At 39.3% G+C, this 18,537-nt stretch overlaps 2 protein-coding genes across 2 annotated transcripts; both read right to left on the bottom strand.

Annotated features, from left to right (window-relative positions):
- Positions 1 to 3,810: 3,810 nt before the first annotated feature.
- Positions 3,811 to 11,314, bottom strand: LOC143518352 (uncharacterized). The gene is made up of 17 exons (XM_077010792.1): positions 11,310 to 11,314; positions 11,113 to 11,185; positions 10,865 to 10,906; positions 10,473 to 10,497; positions 10,214 to 10,248; positions 9,815 to 9,856; positions 9,287 to 9,311; positions 9,028 to 9,062; positions 8,631 to 8,672; positions 8,103 to 8,127; positions 7,844 to 7,878; positions 7,447 to 7,488; positions 6,919 to 6,943; positions 6,660 to 6,694; positions 6,264 to 6,305; positions 5,883 to 5,907; positions 3,811 to 5,110 (listed from the first exon to the last, which is right to left on the bottom strand). Exons 1-17 carry the CDS (start codon positions 11,312 to 11,314, stop codon positions 5,034 to 5,036), a joined length of 630 nt encoding a protein of 209 aa, XP_076866907.1. The 3' UTR covers positions 3,811 to 5,033.
- A 1,920-nt stretch (positions 11,315 to 13,234) lies between these two features.
- Positions 13,235 to 17,582, bottom strand: LOC143518351 (uncharacterized). Its single transcript, XM_077010790.1, has 6 exons — positions 17,435 to 17,582; positions 16,170 to 16,194; positions 14,511 to 14,915; positions 13,703 to 13,900; positions 13,398 to 13,591; positions 13,235 to 13,267 (listed from the first exon to the last, which is right to left on the bottom strand). The coding sequence occupies exons 2-6, from the start codon at positions 16,189 to 16,191 to the stop codon at positions 13,235 to 13,237; spliced, it is 852 nt and encodes a 283-aa protein (XP_076866905.1). The 5' UTR covers positions 16,192 to 16,194; positions 17,435 to 17,582.
- Positions 17,583 to 18,537: the final 955 nt, after the last annotated feature.

The following is an 18,537-nucleotide window of genomic DNA, read 5'->3' as shown; positions in this document are numbered from 1 at the left end:
AAAAGAATAAGAAAAATAAGAAAAATACCAGCAATTACAATAGGGTTCCCACACTATGTGTGTGTGAACCCTAAAAACGCTAACAATTACAATAGGGTTCCCACACTATGTGTGTGTGAACCCTAAAAATCCTAACAATTACATAGGGTTCCCACACTATGTGTGTGTGAACCCTAATAAGATAAGATAAGATAAGATAAGATAAGAAAGATAAGATAAGCCTTTATTAGTCCCGCAATGGGGGAATTCACAACTCCCAGCAGCAAAGTGACAGTAGGACAAAGTGACAAAGTGACAGTAGTACAAGGGACAAGACTCCAAACTTACACGATACATATATACATATAGAATATAAGCGAAAAGAACTATAAGCAAAAAGTGTATTGTTATCGAGAGCAGTGCTGATTGTACAGTCCAACTGCAGCAGGGGTGAAGGATCTCCGGTAACGCTCTGTAACACACTCTGGGTGACGCAGTCGGTCACAAAAGGTGCTGCCCAGAGCTGATAAAGTCTCAAACATGGGGTGGGATTCATTGTCTATAAGAGTTGCTAGTTTTTTTAGCGTCCTTCTTTCTCCCACCACCTGTACCGTGTCCAAGGGTTCTCCCAGAACAGAGCTGGCCTTTCTAATCAGTTTGTCCAGTCTGTTCCTGTCTGCATTAGTGATGCTGCTGCCCCAGCACACTACTCCATAAAAAAGGGCTGATGCCACCACAGTGTCAAAAAAGGTCTTAAGGAGTGGCCCCCGCACTCCAAACGACCTTAGTCTTCTTAATAAATAGAGTCTGCTTTGACCTTTTTTGTAAAGTGCAGCAGTGTTGTCCGACCAGTCCAGTTTTGTGTTTAGGTGAACACCCAGGTACTTGTACGAGTTCACCATGTCGATGTCAGTTCCCTGGATGTTCACCGGTGTTGGGTGAGGGTGACTGCGCTTTCGGAAGTCCACCACCAGCTCCTTAGTTTTCCCAGGATTTATCTGGAGGCGGTTAGCTTGGCACCAATCCACAAAGTTCTGAATAACCAGTCTGTATTCTCGATCATCCTCATTACTGATGAGACCGATAACAGCTGAGTCGTCTGAGAACTTTTGGAGGTGACAGTTCTGTGTGCTATACCTAAAGTCTGCAGTGAACAGGGTGAAAAGGAACGGTGCCAAGACAGTTCCTTGTGGGGCCCCTGTATTACATACCACCAAGTCCGACACACAGTCCTGCGAACTCACATATTGTGGCCGATGAGTAAGATAGTCCAAAATCCAGTCAGACATGTGAGAGTCCACACCTATTAAATCCAGCTTGTCCCTCAAAAGTCCAGGTTGGATGGTATTAAAAGCACTTGAGAAATCAAAAAACATGATCCTCACTGTGCTTCCCTGGTTTTCCAGATGAGAAAGCGCTCTTTGCAGCAGATAGATATCAGCATCTTCCACACCAACACCAGTCTGGTAGGCAAACTGAAGTGGATTCATTGATGACTTCACTAGTGACCGAAGATGTACAAGCACCAGTCTCTCCATCAGATGAGACGTCAGTGCCACTGGCCTGTAGCTGTTTAGGTCCTTAGGGTGTGGAGTCTTTGGTACCGGTACCACGCAGGATGTTTTCCACAGTTGTGGAACTCGACCGACCTTCAGGCTCATGTTGAACATGTATTCAACAATTTCACTCAGTTGTTCTGCGCAGCACTTCAGTAGTCTGGCGCTGATGCCATCAGGACCCGCCACTTTACATGGTTTAATCTTCTTAAGCTTATTTCTCACTTGGGTCGTTGTGAGGGTTAAGTTGGGGCATGGGGGTAGAGAGGGATCAGGTGTTCCAGGGATTCGTGAACGACTTCTAGTCAATGAATGTGCCGAGTAGCAAGCGAGTTTAAATTGTTGAGCGGGGGGGGGGGGGGCAACGTAAATTGTTGAGGGGGGGGGGGGGGGGGGGTGGGAGATCGCGATCGATCGCCAAGTATCAGAGATGGGGACTCCAGTTTGGGACTCGGACTCGAGTTGGACTTAAGTCGCATACACAGTGACTTCAGACTCGACTTAGACTTGCATTCAAAAGACTTGCAACTTGACTTGGACTCGTGATTTCAGACTCGTGAACAATCTTTTATTTGTAATGTTCTTTTGTGTTTCATTTGACAATCTCTTCTCCGCCTGTCTGTATGCTTTTCACTTCCCGCTGACGTAACATTTTCGGCGAGCGGACCCTCGCGCCCGGTCGCGACAAGTATAAAGGCTGGATTACTTTCGCGAGTGACTGTAGCGCGCGTCTCCGCACACCTCCCACGAACATGCGCGAACGGTTTATACTTGGTGCATCAAGCCTAGCTTTTCTGTTCCACCATTCATAAGTTTTGGGTACAAGCACAAGTAGCAAATAGAAGAGCAGCAAACTGCAGCGTGTGTGGCATAAAACTACAGGATGCTGGTTCCACCACATCTAATTTTACTCGCCACCTGAAAACCTACCCGGAAAGGTTAGTCACTGCCTGAAAGGTTATTAGCAATATTGCAATATTGGTATTGACTTGCCACCAGTGCACCAGTAGAGAGGGTGTTCAGTCATGGAGGCCTCATAATGCGCCCTCACCGAGCCAGGCTAAGTGCAAGTACCCTGTCAATCCTGATCTTTTTAAAATGTAATGCGTTAGTTGCATAAACATTTTCCTTGTATTGAGACACTGAAAGACACTTTGAAGTTCAAATAGATTGTGTTTGATCCAGTTCATTAGGAGACAAAGTTGTTGCTGCAGGGCTTTTTATGTCAGAATCATCATTATTGTAAAATTTGAATTCTGTTTTTAATTTTTATTTTATAATCACTAATTTGGTTGCTATTTTCTTTATATGCAGACCTTTCATATATATAGTTTAAAAATGTGATTTTTTTTACTATTAAATGTGTGTGTGTGCTTGTATGCCCAGTGGTGGATGGTGCTCTGTCACTAGGGTCTGTCCTCTCTCCCCTTCCTGCACCCCATTCAGTCCCTCAGTGGGCTGTGGTTTCTGGTAGAGAGTACGCTGTGTGTAATTGGCTGCTGCTTCTCGCTGGTGTGCTATTGGTCATGTGAGAGTTGTACCTGTGTTAAAATTGTAAAGCAACCTTGGGTATCTTGAAATGTGCTATAAAAATTGAACATTCTGAAAAGAGATACAGAGGAAACAAGTTGAAGGAATGAATCTTCAACTTATATAGTGCATGAAGAGACACACACACTCAGGGAGAATTTGTCAGGGATTGCCAATTTACCTAACCTCCATGTCTTTGGACTGTGGGAGGAAACCCACGCAGACACAGGGAGAACATGGAAACTCCACTCAGATAGGGACTTGAACCCAAGACCCCAGTGCTGAGAGGGAAACGTCCTAACCACCAAGCCACCATGTTGCCCACAGAAAAAGAAACTGCTGACTGATTTCTTTCTCAAGAAAGGTCTTTTTATATCAAAATTACAGCCTACAGTAACTGGTTATCCCATTTCCATTCTGTTACATACCACTGTGATAGCAGCCGTGAAAATAATCTTTCATTTTGTTGGCTACCACATAATTGTGATATAGAAGCCATATTTGTCTTAGATGTATTTATTTTCATGATAGGCCCTAACTATTAGCCTATACAAGTGTCCCAAAAGCCTAACATAGAGTCAATGTTGGTTCAAATATTTTTCCAATTGTTAGCAAAGTTAATTTGTAAAATGAATCTCACTCAGTTTCAGTTGTGATGCCCCTGCCGCAGCAGGTGCAAGTGGTGTCAATTGAGAGGAGGTGAACCTATTTTAGCTATATTGTAATCTTAAGGAAAAGCACTCGATAAACCAGTGTTTCTCAACCGGGGTGCGATGCTGCCCGCCATGGTCATCAAATTTACAGATTCTGTCTTCATTATGTTATGAATGTTAATCGACGTCATGTCCATCAGTTGCCGATGTCAAGACGGCGGTGCGAGCAGCTGTCACTCTTGAATCGTTGCTCCGCTTTTTTTTGCCGTCACTTTTAACACTCAATAGTAAAGCTCTGGTTACCTTCCCTGGCCATGTGATATGGGGTCACATTTCCTCCAAATCCGCTCCCTCTTCAACTCCTTAATTCAATATATGACCTGCAGCTACAAAGCATTTTTGGTGAGATATGCACTTCTGTATGCTGCCTGTTACTGTTACTGGTAGTGAGAGAAAATTCAGCAAGATGAAGCTGGTGAAATATTATTTAGGATCAACAATGAGCCAGGAGAGATTAAACAGCCTTGCCTTTCTCCCCAATGAAAGTGAATTGGCAAGACAACTGGACTTCAAGCACCTCTTCCATGATTTTGAGTGGGCAGTCATGGCCTGGTGGTAGGGAACTGGTCTTGTGACCGGAGGGTTGTGGGTTTGATTCCCAGACCTGAGGCCATGACTGAGGTGCCCTTGAGCAAGGCACCTAACCCCAACTGCTCCCCGGGCGCCGGGCTAGGGCTGCCCACCGCTCTGGGCACGTGTGATCCACAGCTCCCTAGTAATCACTAGTGTGTGTGTGTGTTCTAACTGCACAGATGGGTTAAATATTGGTTATTTAATATTATTAATTACACTCCTGCAGCTCTCAGCTATGTCCTTTTTCCTTTTTCCTTCTCACTTCCAGCACTTTGCTGTTACTTTATTGAATCTCTTTTCTCTTCCTCAGCTGTTGAATGTTTTCCTGCAGTGTTGTGGTTTCATCTTCAGTCTCTGGTGTTGTCCTGCACAGTTCCAGCACACAGACGTGTTCTCTCTGTCCTCTACAGCTGTTCTCTCTGCACTCTTGTGAGTCTTTAGTCTCCTCTTACTGGACCTCGAGGGCTCAATGGTTATAATATTTCACTCCGTCCCTTTAATCCACTTTCCCACCACAATGTAACAGTGAAACAATATAACAATGGAATTGATTCAGCATCATATCTAAACAGTAACAGCAAATATACTAGCAAAAACAGCTTCAACAACTTAACCCATTATTTCAGGACCTTATGATCTATTAGTGAAAAGTTATACACTTAGAAATTCCAGTTCTGTCTACTTAATCCCAAATCCATGAGCAAGTATCTGGGAAGTAATGTGATAAAATCCTCATGTGAGTTTCTTCTTCTTCTTCTTCTAAGAACACATAAAAGAACACAATACTGTAACTTACTGCTGTAACACATCATTACTGTAACATAATTACTGTAAGCAGCAGAGCCAATTAACTGTGATTAATTAAATCTTCAGATCTGCAGAACATACATCTCCATTACTCACTCATGCCCACACTAAGAAACAGAACAGTTTTTGTAACATTTATGAAAATTAGCTTTAGTTCCTTTGTGTGTCTGTGTATTTCTGTGCTGTATGTGTTTAATTAATACTAACTAATATATGACCAATAGAGATGTATTATGTCTCCAGTCTAAGAATTTTTAATTGTCAAACGTATCATGCTATCACAGAAGCATCCAGATTTATCAAACACATTTTCTTATGACAAATTTAAGATGCACAAGAGAATCTTTCTTTCAGAAAAAAATCCTGAACTGGGTTTCATAAAACAAGCATTTAAGAACTTAATTTATTATCCTATTTTAATATAAGTTAATTATCCAGTGTGATAACACAATCAATCAAATTACAATTCTGTAGTAAATAACAATGCAGTTTAAATTTCATTCAAAAAACAAAGAAACAACAATGAAGCAATGGAAGAAGCAACGATGTTAGGCTTTCATAATCAGCAAATAAACAGACTTCATTTCATATTCTCAGTGTCAGTGAGAGTCTGAACAAATAGTGTATATAAAGCCAATACACACTAACTGTACATGCACACTGATCATCTTGTGGGATCACACCATTAATGATTAAATCAATTGAACAGTAGACAGACACTTACTTGACTGTGGTAGTTTCACCTCTTCCTAAAATGGGAATATGATGAGTTTCTACATTAATATAATGACTAAATCAGTAAAAGCTGTTAAAGTGAAATCATTCAAATACTCCACAGTGCTAAGGTGAGTCTCACTAAGATGATCACTCTGTACTAGTGTCACACCCCACTACCTCATCCACTCCTGTGATCCTCATATTACATTCATATCACCTCAATATTACTGTAACGTTACACTAATATTACATTACTATTACACCAACATTACTCCAGTAACAGGAGTCAGTATTGCACCAATATTACACCAACATTACTCCAGTAACAGGTGTCAGTATTACATCAATATTACACCAATATTACTCCAGTCACTGGAGGCAGTACTACCTTATTTGAGGGTTCATTTGATGGAGCAGGATCATTATGTTGCTGGAACAGGAAAAAAAATATTGTATTATCAGCTGCTTCAGGAATTCTGCAATTACACTACAACAATGTGAAACTACATACAGTGAGTCTGACTGACTGACCAATCATGATGTGACTAAACTGCTAAATGAAAACTTGATTCTATTATTATATTACATTCCATTACACTGCTACACAAATAATGTTGCTTGGAAACCAAGATGACATTTGTGTTCATTAAAACTTGACTTGGTGCAACATTTTGCGTTCAGGGAAAAGTGAATGTGTCCATTAAAAGGTGAAAACACTTGGACATGAATGCTGAATGAGTTGGTTGGTATGTTTTATGAATTCAGGACTAATGGACAAACTCACTAATGGCAACTTTGACGCACTATCCGAGTCAATGCCTGAAAAAGATGCAGATGGGATTATTTTAAAGACTTAAATTGCCTTGATCAATAATAACAAGACATTAATTCATATTGTCAGTGTCAGCGAGAGTCTGAACAAAGAGTGTATATGAAGGCAATACACAATGACTGTACATGAACATTGATCATCTTATGAGACCACACAGCAAGTGTAAAAACCATTAACGATTAAATCAATTGAACAGTAGACAGACACTTACTTGACTGTGGTGGTGTCACCTCTTCCTAAAATGGGAATATGATGAGTATCTACATTAATATAATGACTAAATCAGTAAAAGCTGTTAAAGTGAAATCATTCAAATACTCCACAATGCTAAGGTGAGTCTCACTAAGATGATCACTCTGTACTAGTGTCACACCCCACTACCTCATCCACTCCTGTGATTCTGATATTACATTCATATCACCTCAATATTACTGTAACGTTACACTAATATTACATTACTATTACACCAACATTACTCCAGTAACAGGAGTCAGTATCGCACCAATATTAAACCAATATTACACCAACATTACTCCAGTAACAGGAGTCAGTATTGCACCAATATTACACTAATATTGCACCAATATTACACCAATATTACACCAACATTACTCCAGTAACAGGAGTCAGTATTGCACCAATATTACACCAATATTACACCAACATTACTCCAGTAACAGGTGTCAGTATTACGTCAATATTACACCAATATTACTCCAGTCACTGGAGGCAGTACTACCTTATTTGAGGGTTCATTTGATGGAGCAGGATCATTATGTTGCTGGAACAGGAAAAAAAAATATTGTATTATCAGCTGCTTCAGGAATTCTGCAATTACACTACAACAATGTGAAACTACATACAGTGAGTCTGACTGACTGACCAATCATGATGTGAATAAACTGCTAAATGAAAACTTGATTCTATTATTATATTACATTCCATTACACTGCTACACAAATAATGTTGCTTGGAAACCAAGATGACATTTGTGTTCATTAAAACTTGACTTGGTGCAACATTTTGCGTTCAGGGAAAAGTGAATGTGTCCATTAAAAGGTGAAAACACTTGGACATGAATGCTGAATGAGTTGGTTGGTATGTTTTATGAATTCAGGACTAATGGACAAACTCACTAATGGCAACTTTGACGCACTATCCGAGTCAATGCCTGAAAAAGATGCAGATGGGATTATTTTAAAGACTTAAATTGCCTTGATCAATAATAACAAGACATTAATTCATATTGTCAGTGTCAGCGAGAGTCTGAACAAAGAGTGTATATGAAGGCAATACACAATGACTGTACATGAACATTGATCATCTTATGAGACCACACAGCAAGTGTAAAAACCATTAACGATTAAATCAATTGAACAGTAGACAGACACTTACTTGACTGTGGTGGTGTCACCTCTTCCTAAAATGGGAATATGATGAGTATCTACATTAATATAATGACTAAATCAGTAAAAGCTGTTAAAGTGAAATCATTCAAATACTCCACAATGCTAAGGTGAGTCTCACTAAGATGATCACTCTGTACTAGTGTCACACCCCACTACCTCATCCACTCCTGTGATTCTGATATTACATTCATATCACCTCAATATTACTGTAACGTTACACTAATATTACATTACTATTACACCAACATTACTCCAGTAACAGGAGTCAGTATCGCACCAATATTAAACCAATATTACACCAACATTACTCCAGTAACAGGAGTCAGTATTGCACCAATATTACACTAATATTGCACCAATATTACACCAATATTACACCAACATTACTCCAGTAACAGGAGTCAGTATTGCACCAATATTACACCAATATTACACCAACATTACTCCAGTAACAGGTGTCAGTATTACGTCAATATTACACCAATATTACTCCAGTCACTGGAGGCAGTACTACCTTATTTGAGGGTTCATTTGATGGAGCAGGATCATTATGTTGCTGGAACAGGAAAAAAAAATATTGTATTATCAGCTGCTTCAGGAATTCTGCAATTACACTACAACAATGTGAAACTACATACAGTGAGTCTGACTGACTGACCAATCATGATGTGAATAAACTGCTAAATGAAAACTTGATTCTATTATTATATTACATTCCATTACACTGCTACACAAATAATGTTGCTTGGAAACCAAGATGACATTTGTGTTCATTAAAACTTGACTTGGTGCAACATTTTGCGTTCAGGGAAAAGTGAATGTGTCCATTAAAAGGTGAAAACACTTGGACATGAATGCTGAATGAGTTGGTTGGTATGTTTTATGAATTCAGGACTAATGGACAAACTCACTAATGGCAACTTTGACGCACTATCCGAGTCAATGCCTGAAAAAGATGCAGATGGGATTATTTTAAAGACTTAAATTGCCTTGATCAATAATAACAAGACATTAATTCATATTGTCAGTGTCAGCGAGAGTCTGAACAAAGAGTGTATATGAAGGCAATACACAATGACTGTACATGAACATTGATCATCTTATGAGACCACACAGCAAGTGTAAAAACCATTAACGATTAAATCAATTGAACAGTAGACAGACACTTACTTGACTGTGGTGGTGTCACCTCTTCCTAAAATGGGAATATGATGAGTATCTACATTAATATAATGACTAAATCAGTAAAAGCTGTTAAAGTGAAATCATTCAAATACTCCACAATGCTAAGGTGAGTCTCACTAAGATGATCACTCTGTACTAGTGTCACACCCCACTACCTCATCCACTCCTGTGATTCTGATATTACATTCATATCACCTCAATATTACTGTAACGTTACACTAATATTACATTACTATTACACCAACATTACTCCAGTAACAGGAGTCAGTATCGCACCAATATTAAACCAATATTACACCAACATTACTCCAGTAACAGGAGTCAGTATTGCACCAATATTACACTAATATTGCACCAATATTACACCAATATTACACCAACATTACTCCAGTAACAGGAGTCAGTATTGCACCAATATTACACCAATATTACACCAACATTACTCCAGTAACAGGTGTCAGTATTACGTCAATATTACACCAATATTACTCCAGTCACTGGAGGCAGTACTACCTTATTTGAGGGTTCATTTGATGGAGCAGGATCATTATGTTGCTGGAACAGGAAAAAAAAATATTGTATTATCAGCTGCTTCAGGAATTCTGCAATTACACTACAACAATGTGAAACTACATACAGTGAGTCTGACTGACTGACCAATCATGATGTGAATAAACTGCTAAATGAAAACTTGATTCTATTATTATATTACATTCCATTACACTGCTACACAAATAATGTTGCCTGAAAACCAAGATGACATTTGTGTTCATTAAAACTTGACTTGGTGCAACATTTTGCGTTCATGGAAAAGTGAATGTGTCCATTAAAAGGTGAAAACACTTGGACATGAATGCTGAATGAGTTGGTTGGTATGTTTTATGAATTCAGGACTGTAATGGACAAACTCACTAATGGCAACTTTAACGAACTATCCGAGTCAATGCCTGAAAAAGATGCAGATGGGATTATTTTAAAGACTTAAATTGCCTTGATCAATAATAACAAGACATTAATTCATATTGTCAGTGTCAGCGAGAGTCTGAACAAAGAGTGTATATAAAGGCAATACACAATGACTGTACATGAACATTGATCATCTTATGAGACCACACAGCAAGTGTAAAAACCATTAACGATTAAATCAATTGAACAGTAGACAGACACTTACTTGACTGTGGTGGTGTCACCTCTTCCTAAAATGGGAATATGATGAGTATCTACATTAATATAATGACTAAATCAGTAAAAGCTGTTAAAGTGAAATCATTCAAATACTCCACAATGCTAAGGTGAGTCTCACTAAGATGATCACTCTGTACTAGTGTCACACCCCACTACCTCATCCACTCCTGTGATCCTCATATTACATTCATATCACCTCAATATTACTGTAACGTTACACTAATATTACATTACTATTACACCAACATTACTCCAGTAACAGGAGTCAGTATTGCACCAATATTACACCAATATTACACCAACATTACTCCAGTAACAGGAGTCAGTATTACATCAATATTACACCAATATTACTCCAGTCACTGGAGGCAGTATTACCTTATTTGAGGGCTCATTTGATGGAGCAGGATCATTATGTTGCTGGAACAGGAAAAAAAAATATCCTCACCAGTGCTAAGGTGAGTCTTTCTAAGATGATCACTCTGTATTAGTGTCACACCCCACTACCTCCTCCACTCCTGTGATCATCATATTACTCTCATATCACCCCAATATTACTCTAATGTTACACGAGTATTACATTACTATTGCACCAATATTACTCCAGTCACAAGAGTCAGTATTACCTCATTTGACGACTCATTTGATGGAGTCGGGTACTGAAAAAAAATTACTGTATTATGAACTGCTTCAGGAATTCTGCAATTACAATACAACTATGTGAAACTACATACAGTGAGTCTGACTGACTGACTAATCATGATGTGAATAAACTACTAAATGAAAACTTGATTCTATTACATTGCATTACACTGCTACACACATCATGTTGCTGGGAAACCAAGATGACATTTGTGCTCATTATGGCTTGACTTGGTGCAACATTTTGCATTCAGGGAAAAGTAAACGTATCCATTAAAAGATGAAAACACTGGTTCCAGGATAGAAGAGGTTTAATGAAGTAGAGGTGTTGTCACTTACCCAAAAACTATTATGCTGAAAACACAGAAAAAAGCAACAGTTAGTCTCTCTCCAATAAACAGCCAAAGAAGAAAGACACATTTGTAAAACTGAATGAGTTGATTGGTGTGTTTTATGAATTCAGGACTGTAATGGGGAAACTCACTGGGTGGAACTCTGATGCACTATCCAAGTCACTGCCTGAAAAGGATTCAGATGGGATAATTTTAAAGACTTAATTTGCATTGTTCCATAATAAGCAGACTTCATTTCATATTCTCAGTGTCAGTGAGAGTTTATATGTGAAGGGCGAGGGAGTGCAATAAAAAAAGGAAGCCATCATGCTAGTCTCAGGGAATATGTATTTTTTATGGATAAAGTGCACAAACTCAAAACCTTTGAACTAATCCAAATTAAGAATACAATAATCAGTAGTCAATTGGTACAAAGACAAGCCATATATAGGCCAACAAACGACCCTCAGGTGTCGGGAATCCTAATTTGCCCCACCCACCTGAGGGACGAACACAACAATTAAATGCATTGAACAGCAGAAAGACACTTACCTGACTGTTGTGGCTTCTCCTGGTCCTATAAAGGGAATATGATGAGTTTCTTCATTAATGTGATAACTAAAACAGTAAACAAATGTTCAAGTTAAAGCGTTCAAATCCTCAACCATGCAGAGTCTCACTAAGATGATCACTCTGTACTAGTGTCACACCCCACTACCTCCTCCACTTACCTGCCACTGCAGCTACACTGATCATTGGCCACACCCCTGCACCTGTCTCCATTACCTGCACTGATCATTGGCCACACCCCTGCACCTGTCTCCATTACCTGCACTGATCATTAGCCACACCCCTGCACCTGTCTCCATTACCTGCACTGATCATTGGCCACACCCCTGCACCTGTCTCCATTACCTGCACTGATCATTGGCCACACCCCTGCACCTGTCTTCATTACCTGCACTGTTTAAATCTGGTTGTTCATTTCCCAGTGTGGGGAGTCTGCTGTCTACCTTTGAGTTTTAGCTGATTTGTCCAGCATGTGTGTTCTCCCTCTGTACAGTGACCTCTACCATCTGTAAATCAGTTTCCTTTGGGGTCAACACCCCTGGACTTAAATGAAATGACTTGATCTTGTGAAACGTTCAAATCATCACATGCCACAGTGACATCTAGTGGGCAACCAGGGCCTAAATCCACAACTTTTTCTTTACAGAAACAGAACTGGGAGAATGTGTTTTTTAATGAAAAATGACATGAAATATTGCCCCATAGCATATTGTGTTTCTAAATAAATTTTAGTTTAGTCATGAAAAAATATCATTTTGCAGAGAACAGGGTTGTTTTAATTATGTCATTCATTTTACATTGCAAGTTAGGGAAATGCTTGTGTAATCCTTTATTTATTAAACATTACAAGTAATTAGTGAACATTCTGATCTCAGACCAGCTGCTTGAAGTGCGGACTAAAATGTGCGAAAAGATTAGAAACGTTTCGAAAATGTGTGACGTAACGAAACCCGTTCGTTACAGTCACGTGACTTTCCCATTTTGATACGGACTTTGAAATAAGTGTTTCGGAACACCGTGATTCAAATGAATCGATTCAGTTGGATTTCGCGTTTTGAGTTTGACGTCACTACCTGGACTCTGTTTGGGGATCACATGACATGCTGTCTGTGTCCAAATTGAGTTTGACTGCTTTTTTGCTTTTTATGTTTAATAAAAAAACTCCAGTTGAATCCTATGTCTCTCGTCAATTCTGACAACTATTTTATGGATGACTGAAGACTGTAGGTGTAGGAGTCTGTAGGTGTGGTTTGTTTCACCCAAATCATTAACAGTCTAAAATTAAAGTCTTGATCCTACATCAGTACTCAGCTTCAGAGATAAACAGAAAACTAACGTGCAAAAATTGTAGAGTATAATTTCAGTACCTGACGTTTTAGCTTTTCTACCACTTTCTTTAGTGCTTCCTCATTTTTCAAGCACTTCAATAATCCACAGTCCTCATAGAACAGACAGTCCACTGTGGTCGTGTTCTCCCTGGTTACAGATCTGCTGCTGTCTGGTACAGTGCAGTCTGGGTAAAATGTGTGATGGAGCACCACTAGAACAGCAGGCTTGGAGACTGTGGACAGAGTACATTTTATCAAAATGTGTTTTGGTCAAGTCAGGTTTGTTATGTTCTTGAAAAGTAAACAGTTACTATTTCAGTAGTTAAGACAGATGCATGTCTTACCTGCTGCTTCAGGGAGTTTTTTCAGTGCTGCTTCAATGTCAGTTCCAGCCCGAGACACAATGGGACAGAACAGCAGAATGACATCACACTCCTCCACTGTAGACACCTCCTGTAGGTCTGGTGTTTGTTCATGGAGACGGCTGATAAATCCTTCATGACTTCGTAAAGTGTTTCCAGCTACAATGGTGCAGTATGTAACTGTGAGGAAACAGAGAGCATTTTCAAAGATTAATCTAGAAATATTACACCAACTCAGTTTGTGCCGATCTGCACTCCTGCATAGTTTATCTTCATCCCTCTAACACACCTGATCAATTCTAGATTGTTTTCCCTTCTAATCCACAATGAGATTAAGCCACATGAGGAAACTCTGCACAATCCACAGAAGCTTTTGTCCCAAATCAAGCACTCTAAGACTGTAAAGTATGTGAAAAAGAAGAGTGCTAAAGACTAGTGAGTATCAGAGCCTCAATCCAGGATGAAACAACCAAGATCCAGGAGAACACCAGAAAGATGGACCTGGTGATTAGTGAAACAAGCTCTGAGTACAGGATCAACAAAGGGTGGGACAGAGAGATTAATGCAAGATGCTACCAGGCAGAGCATACATGAAAACTCCATAACCAGTATGTATATTCACATAGAGATATTAAAGAGATATTCAAAAATTATAGTGAAGTTCACAACGTTTACATAGAAACAAGACAGAGACACATAGGTCCTTCATCAGCTGTGCAAACACATTAGTAGGTAGCAAATATAACTGCAAAGAGGTTAATCTGTAAACTATAACAAGAAAGTTTTTTACCTTTCGCTCCTTTATTTTGCCATTTCCTTTTTACATTTTGCTGTGTCTCTTGTCCATCTAGCTGTTTGTCTCTTTCTTTTTGCTCTTTCTCTCGTCCATCTAGCTGTTTCTCTCTTTCATCTGCAAGTTTCTCTCTTTCATCTAGCTGTTTCTCTCTTTCATCTAGCTGTTTCTCTCTTTCATTTTGCTCTTTCTCTCTTTTATTTATCTGTTTCCCTTTTTCTTTTTGGTCTTCCATCTCATCTGTGTGTTGTTCTCTGTTCTCTGGTTGGTCTGTCACATCATTCCTTCTGTTCATCTCTTCTGTTGCTCTGGTCTTTCTCCCCGTCTCTGCACTGCCTTCATCTTCACCCTCCACACCTTCTACACCCTCATGATGGACACTGTGGTGCTCAGCTGAGTGTCCTGTTTAAGAACAAGAGTTTGTAATGAGTGAGTGATGATACAGCTGCATTACCAGGTCGACACATACAGTTTACACATACAGTATCATTAGTTTATTCTTTTGGCCATAGAATTATATAGGCAAACCTTCCTATAGCATTTCTCTAAAATCTTCACCCATAATGTGATCTTCTTTACATGTTCCACTATTTGGTATTAACAACATAAATCACATTATACATAATGTTATCCACAAAACACACAAGAATACACAAACACATACATAAAAACATGCAGGTAAATATATAAATATATAGTATAATTTCCAGGTGATCACATTTAGATATGGTTAAACATATAATCTAGTAATTTGGCCATTCCTCATCCAGTTTATCATTCTTTCTGTAAAGCCATCCATTTGTACACACACACACACACACACACACACACACACACACACACACTCACACACACACCTGCTTGGTTGCCTCCCTCGCTGTTGCACTGAACATTGCCAATAACCTGTCTCTCAATGGTCACTTATCCAATATCCTCTCTCTCAATGGTCACTAATCCAACAACCTCTCTCTCAATGGTCACTAATCCAAGGAGATGATTGTTGACTTCAGGACGAGGAGCATAGTGCACACATCATTAAGCATTGAGGGGATGATGGTGGAAAAGGAGAGTAGCTTTAAGTCCTCTGTGTCCACATAGTCGATGTAGAAGGAAAGAAAAATCTCAGCTAAATCTCCAAACCAAGCAAACATTTTGATAACCCAGCGAAATCTCCACTAACCCCTCACATCACTGCCACTTCCTGTTTCAGCCTTTGCCATATAGAAAGAGGTACCGAAGCATTCAAGCCAGAACCACCAGACTGAAAAGAAGCTGTCAGTCTCCAGCAACACCAGCAACACCCTTCTCCACCTACAGGGGGCACCAACACTTGTGGCGTATATCTGAAAGCAAACTCCTCCTTCTCCAACTACAGGTTTTACATACAAAACTGTATGTAAGTAAAGGAACAAAGGAGTTAAACTGGGATTTTTTTTCAAAAGAAATTTAAAAATGGCTTAATGATCTGATCCTAAAACAAAAAGTATGACCATCTTTTGATGAGTGAAATTTCTGATTTGTGAATTTGTCATTATCTTGATGATCATAAAGCACACACAGACATGGGAAGATACAGGCAGGTAAATGTGACTGGGTCTCATCACCTTTCTTCACATGTGAGTGAGACAGGTATCACTGACACAGTTCTCCACTCACCTGAGTTACTGTCAGAGCTCATGTCCTGCAGAGAATAATAAGAAAGACAGTGTTATGATCCATATTCAAATCACACCCATAATCCTGTCAAAAGAGTGTTATGATCCATATTCAAATCACACCCCTAACCCTGTCAAGATTGTGTGTAAATTCAGATGAAAGAACTATGGCCTTTGTTGCTCAGGTAACCAAAAGCAGGGTTGTTCATTTAATCCTTTACTGATTATTCAGACTGCTGCATTACCCATATATTAAATATAAATACACACCAAAGAAGAACATCTGACCAAACAGGAAACAGAACAATGTGAGGTGTGAACACATCTGGTTCTACTGCATGTCATCACAAAGATGGTCATGGAGAGCCGGCCCAAGAGCTCATGGGAGACGCACACACCCCTTCATCCATGCACGCACCCTCAGCCATGCATGCACCCTCAGCCATGCACACACCCCCTCAGCCATGCACACACCCCCTCATCCATGCACACACCCTCAGCCATGCATGCACCCTCAGCCATGCACACACCCCCTCATCCATGCACACACCCTCAGCCATGCACGCACCCTCAGCCATGCACACACCTTCAGCCATGCAGACATACACACCCACCTGTAGATCTCTCTATATATAAACCCACAGGTCCAGTTCACCCGTGCTGCACATTCAACACAGTGATTGACAGTGATGCTGGACCCTCCCACGCTGCTCTCTGAGACCATAATAAATATAAATATGTGCTTTTGCCACCGTCACCCACTGCTTCTAATCCATTAACACCTCGGGTATTACAAAGATATTAAATGACATTTATCGGGTTGAAAAAGCAACAATGACCAGTTTCTTTAGACATAAGGAAAATCACAATTTACCTCAACAAAACACAAAACCACATCAACACATTAAAAGGGGGGACAGACCTACTGGCAATCTCCTAATTCAACACATCACACTCTTCCACTGAAACTCCCCTGTACCACCCATAAACCCACACTACTTCAGCATTTACTCACCTGTGTACACAGTTTATTACAGAATCATTAAAGGTAAGTTTATTATATTACATATACGCATTTACATTAATAAATCAAACACAACATTTCTCTAAAAGATTACACCAAATGTGAAAATAAATAACCTGTGATTGTTTTGCATAAGGGTGCTAGCTGTAGCCATTACCTATAACTGAGTTTATGATATTTTAGTCTATGATCATACTCTGTTTACAGAGATTAACACATTTCAGTCTGAAGTATCTACTCACCTCTGTTTATCTTCATGTAGTAAGAAGTGAGACTAATGTACTTTCACTGCATTACCCATATACTTAATACTAAGACACACTAAAGAATAGCAAGTTAATGTTTGTATCTGACCAAACAGGAAATGGTACAATTAGAGGTGTGCACAGTGTGAAGGTGTGAAGATTCTGAGGGTTGTAAAAGTACTTTCAATTTCTATTTAGATGATGTATTACCAGAGGTGGGTAGAGTATTCAAAAATTTTACTCAAGTAAAAGTACTGTTACTTGAACCAAATGTTACTCAAGTAAAAGTAAAGTATGCATCCAAAAAAGTACTTTGATTAAAAGCTACTCAAGTAGAGTAAATGCATGAGTACTGTCTTGTGTCAATAAATTACATCATGGGAAATAGAATTACTGGAAACAATGACTTTTAATGATAACAAAAATAACTTATTATAAATATAATATATAAATAATGTTTGTTCCTAATTATTAGGCCTGTGTAACTTTAATGTGTTCCACAAAGGCACTGATGAGACTGTCAGCCAATACGTGTAGCTACAACTTGATGCCAACTGAATCAATTTATAGCAAACTTAATCATCATATATTGCTAGTGTGTACACTCAGAGTGTGAACTGGTTTTTAGTATTGCACTGCATTACCTTTAATAATTACATCATACAAACGTTATGCCTCAGAGATATTTCATTACACAAAATTATACATACTTATCGCATCGCAGGGTTGCCAACTGTCACACATTGAGCGTGAGACACACGCATTTGACTGTCTTCACACGCTCTCACGCCACAGTTCCGATATCTCACGCCGAAAAAAACATCTAGTTTATTTACCTCTGATCCACATCTATGATTCAATGAGTTATAGTTCGCTCTGGCGCCAACCACTGGCGATCGATAGATCGCGATATAATACTTTATTTGTGTCCATTTTACACCGCTCCGGTAACAATTTACGTTCACCCGCCCCTGTCCCCCGCCCCCCGCGCATCGTGTTTCCTCATATTTGATGTTGAGTTCTTGTAGGCTGAAATTTCCACACGTTTTGCAGACACAACTGACAGCGCATTATATAACTGTCTGTCTTTTTTACACGTT

This window comes from Brachyhypopomus gauderio, chromosome 7 (genome assembly GCF_052324685.1).
Source record: "Brachyhypopomus gauderio isolate BG-103 chromosome 7, BGAUD_0.2, whole genome shotgun sequence".
In the NCBI taxonomy this organism is placed as follows: Eukaryota; Metazoa; Chordata; class Actinopteri; order Gymnotiformes; family Hypopomidae; genus Brachyhypopomus; species Brachyhypopomus gauderio.
This window is presented reverse-complemented; position numbering and strand designations above follow the sequence as displayed.

What these genes read in the sequence shown, in the direction of transcription:
- LOC143518352 (XM_077010792.1), bottom strand. An exon ending in GGTGACACCACCACAGTCAA is followed by an intron (nt 9,063 to 9,286) that starts GTAAGTGTCTGT and finishes CATCTTTTTCAG; the next exon opens with GCATTGACTCGGATAGTGCG. An exon ending in GGTGACACCACCACAGTCAA is followed by an intron (nt 6,695 to 6,918) that starts GTAAGTGTCTGT and finishes CATCTTTTTCAG; the next exon opens with GCATTGACTCGGATAGTGCG.
- LOC143518351 (XM_077010790.1), bottom strand. Translation starts at nt 16,191, where the DNA reads ATGAGCTCTGACAGTAACTCAG. An exon ending in GCAAAATAAAGGAGCGAAAG is followed by an intron (nt 13,901 to 14,510) that starts GTAAAAAACTTT and finishes GTTTCCTCACAG; the next exon opens with TTACATACTGCACCATTGTA. An exon ending in AAAACTCCCTGAAGCAGCAG is followed by an intron (nt 13,592 to 13,702) that starts GTAAGACATGCA and finishes CTCTGTCCACAG; the next exon opens with TCTCCAAGCCTGCTGTTCTA.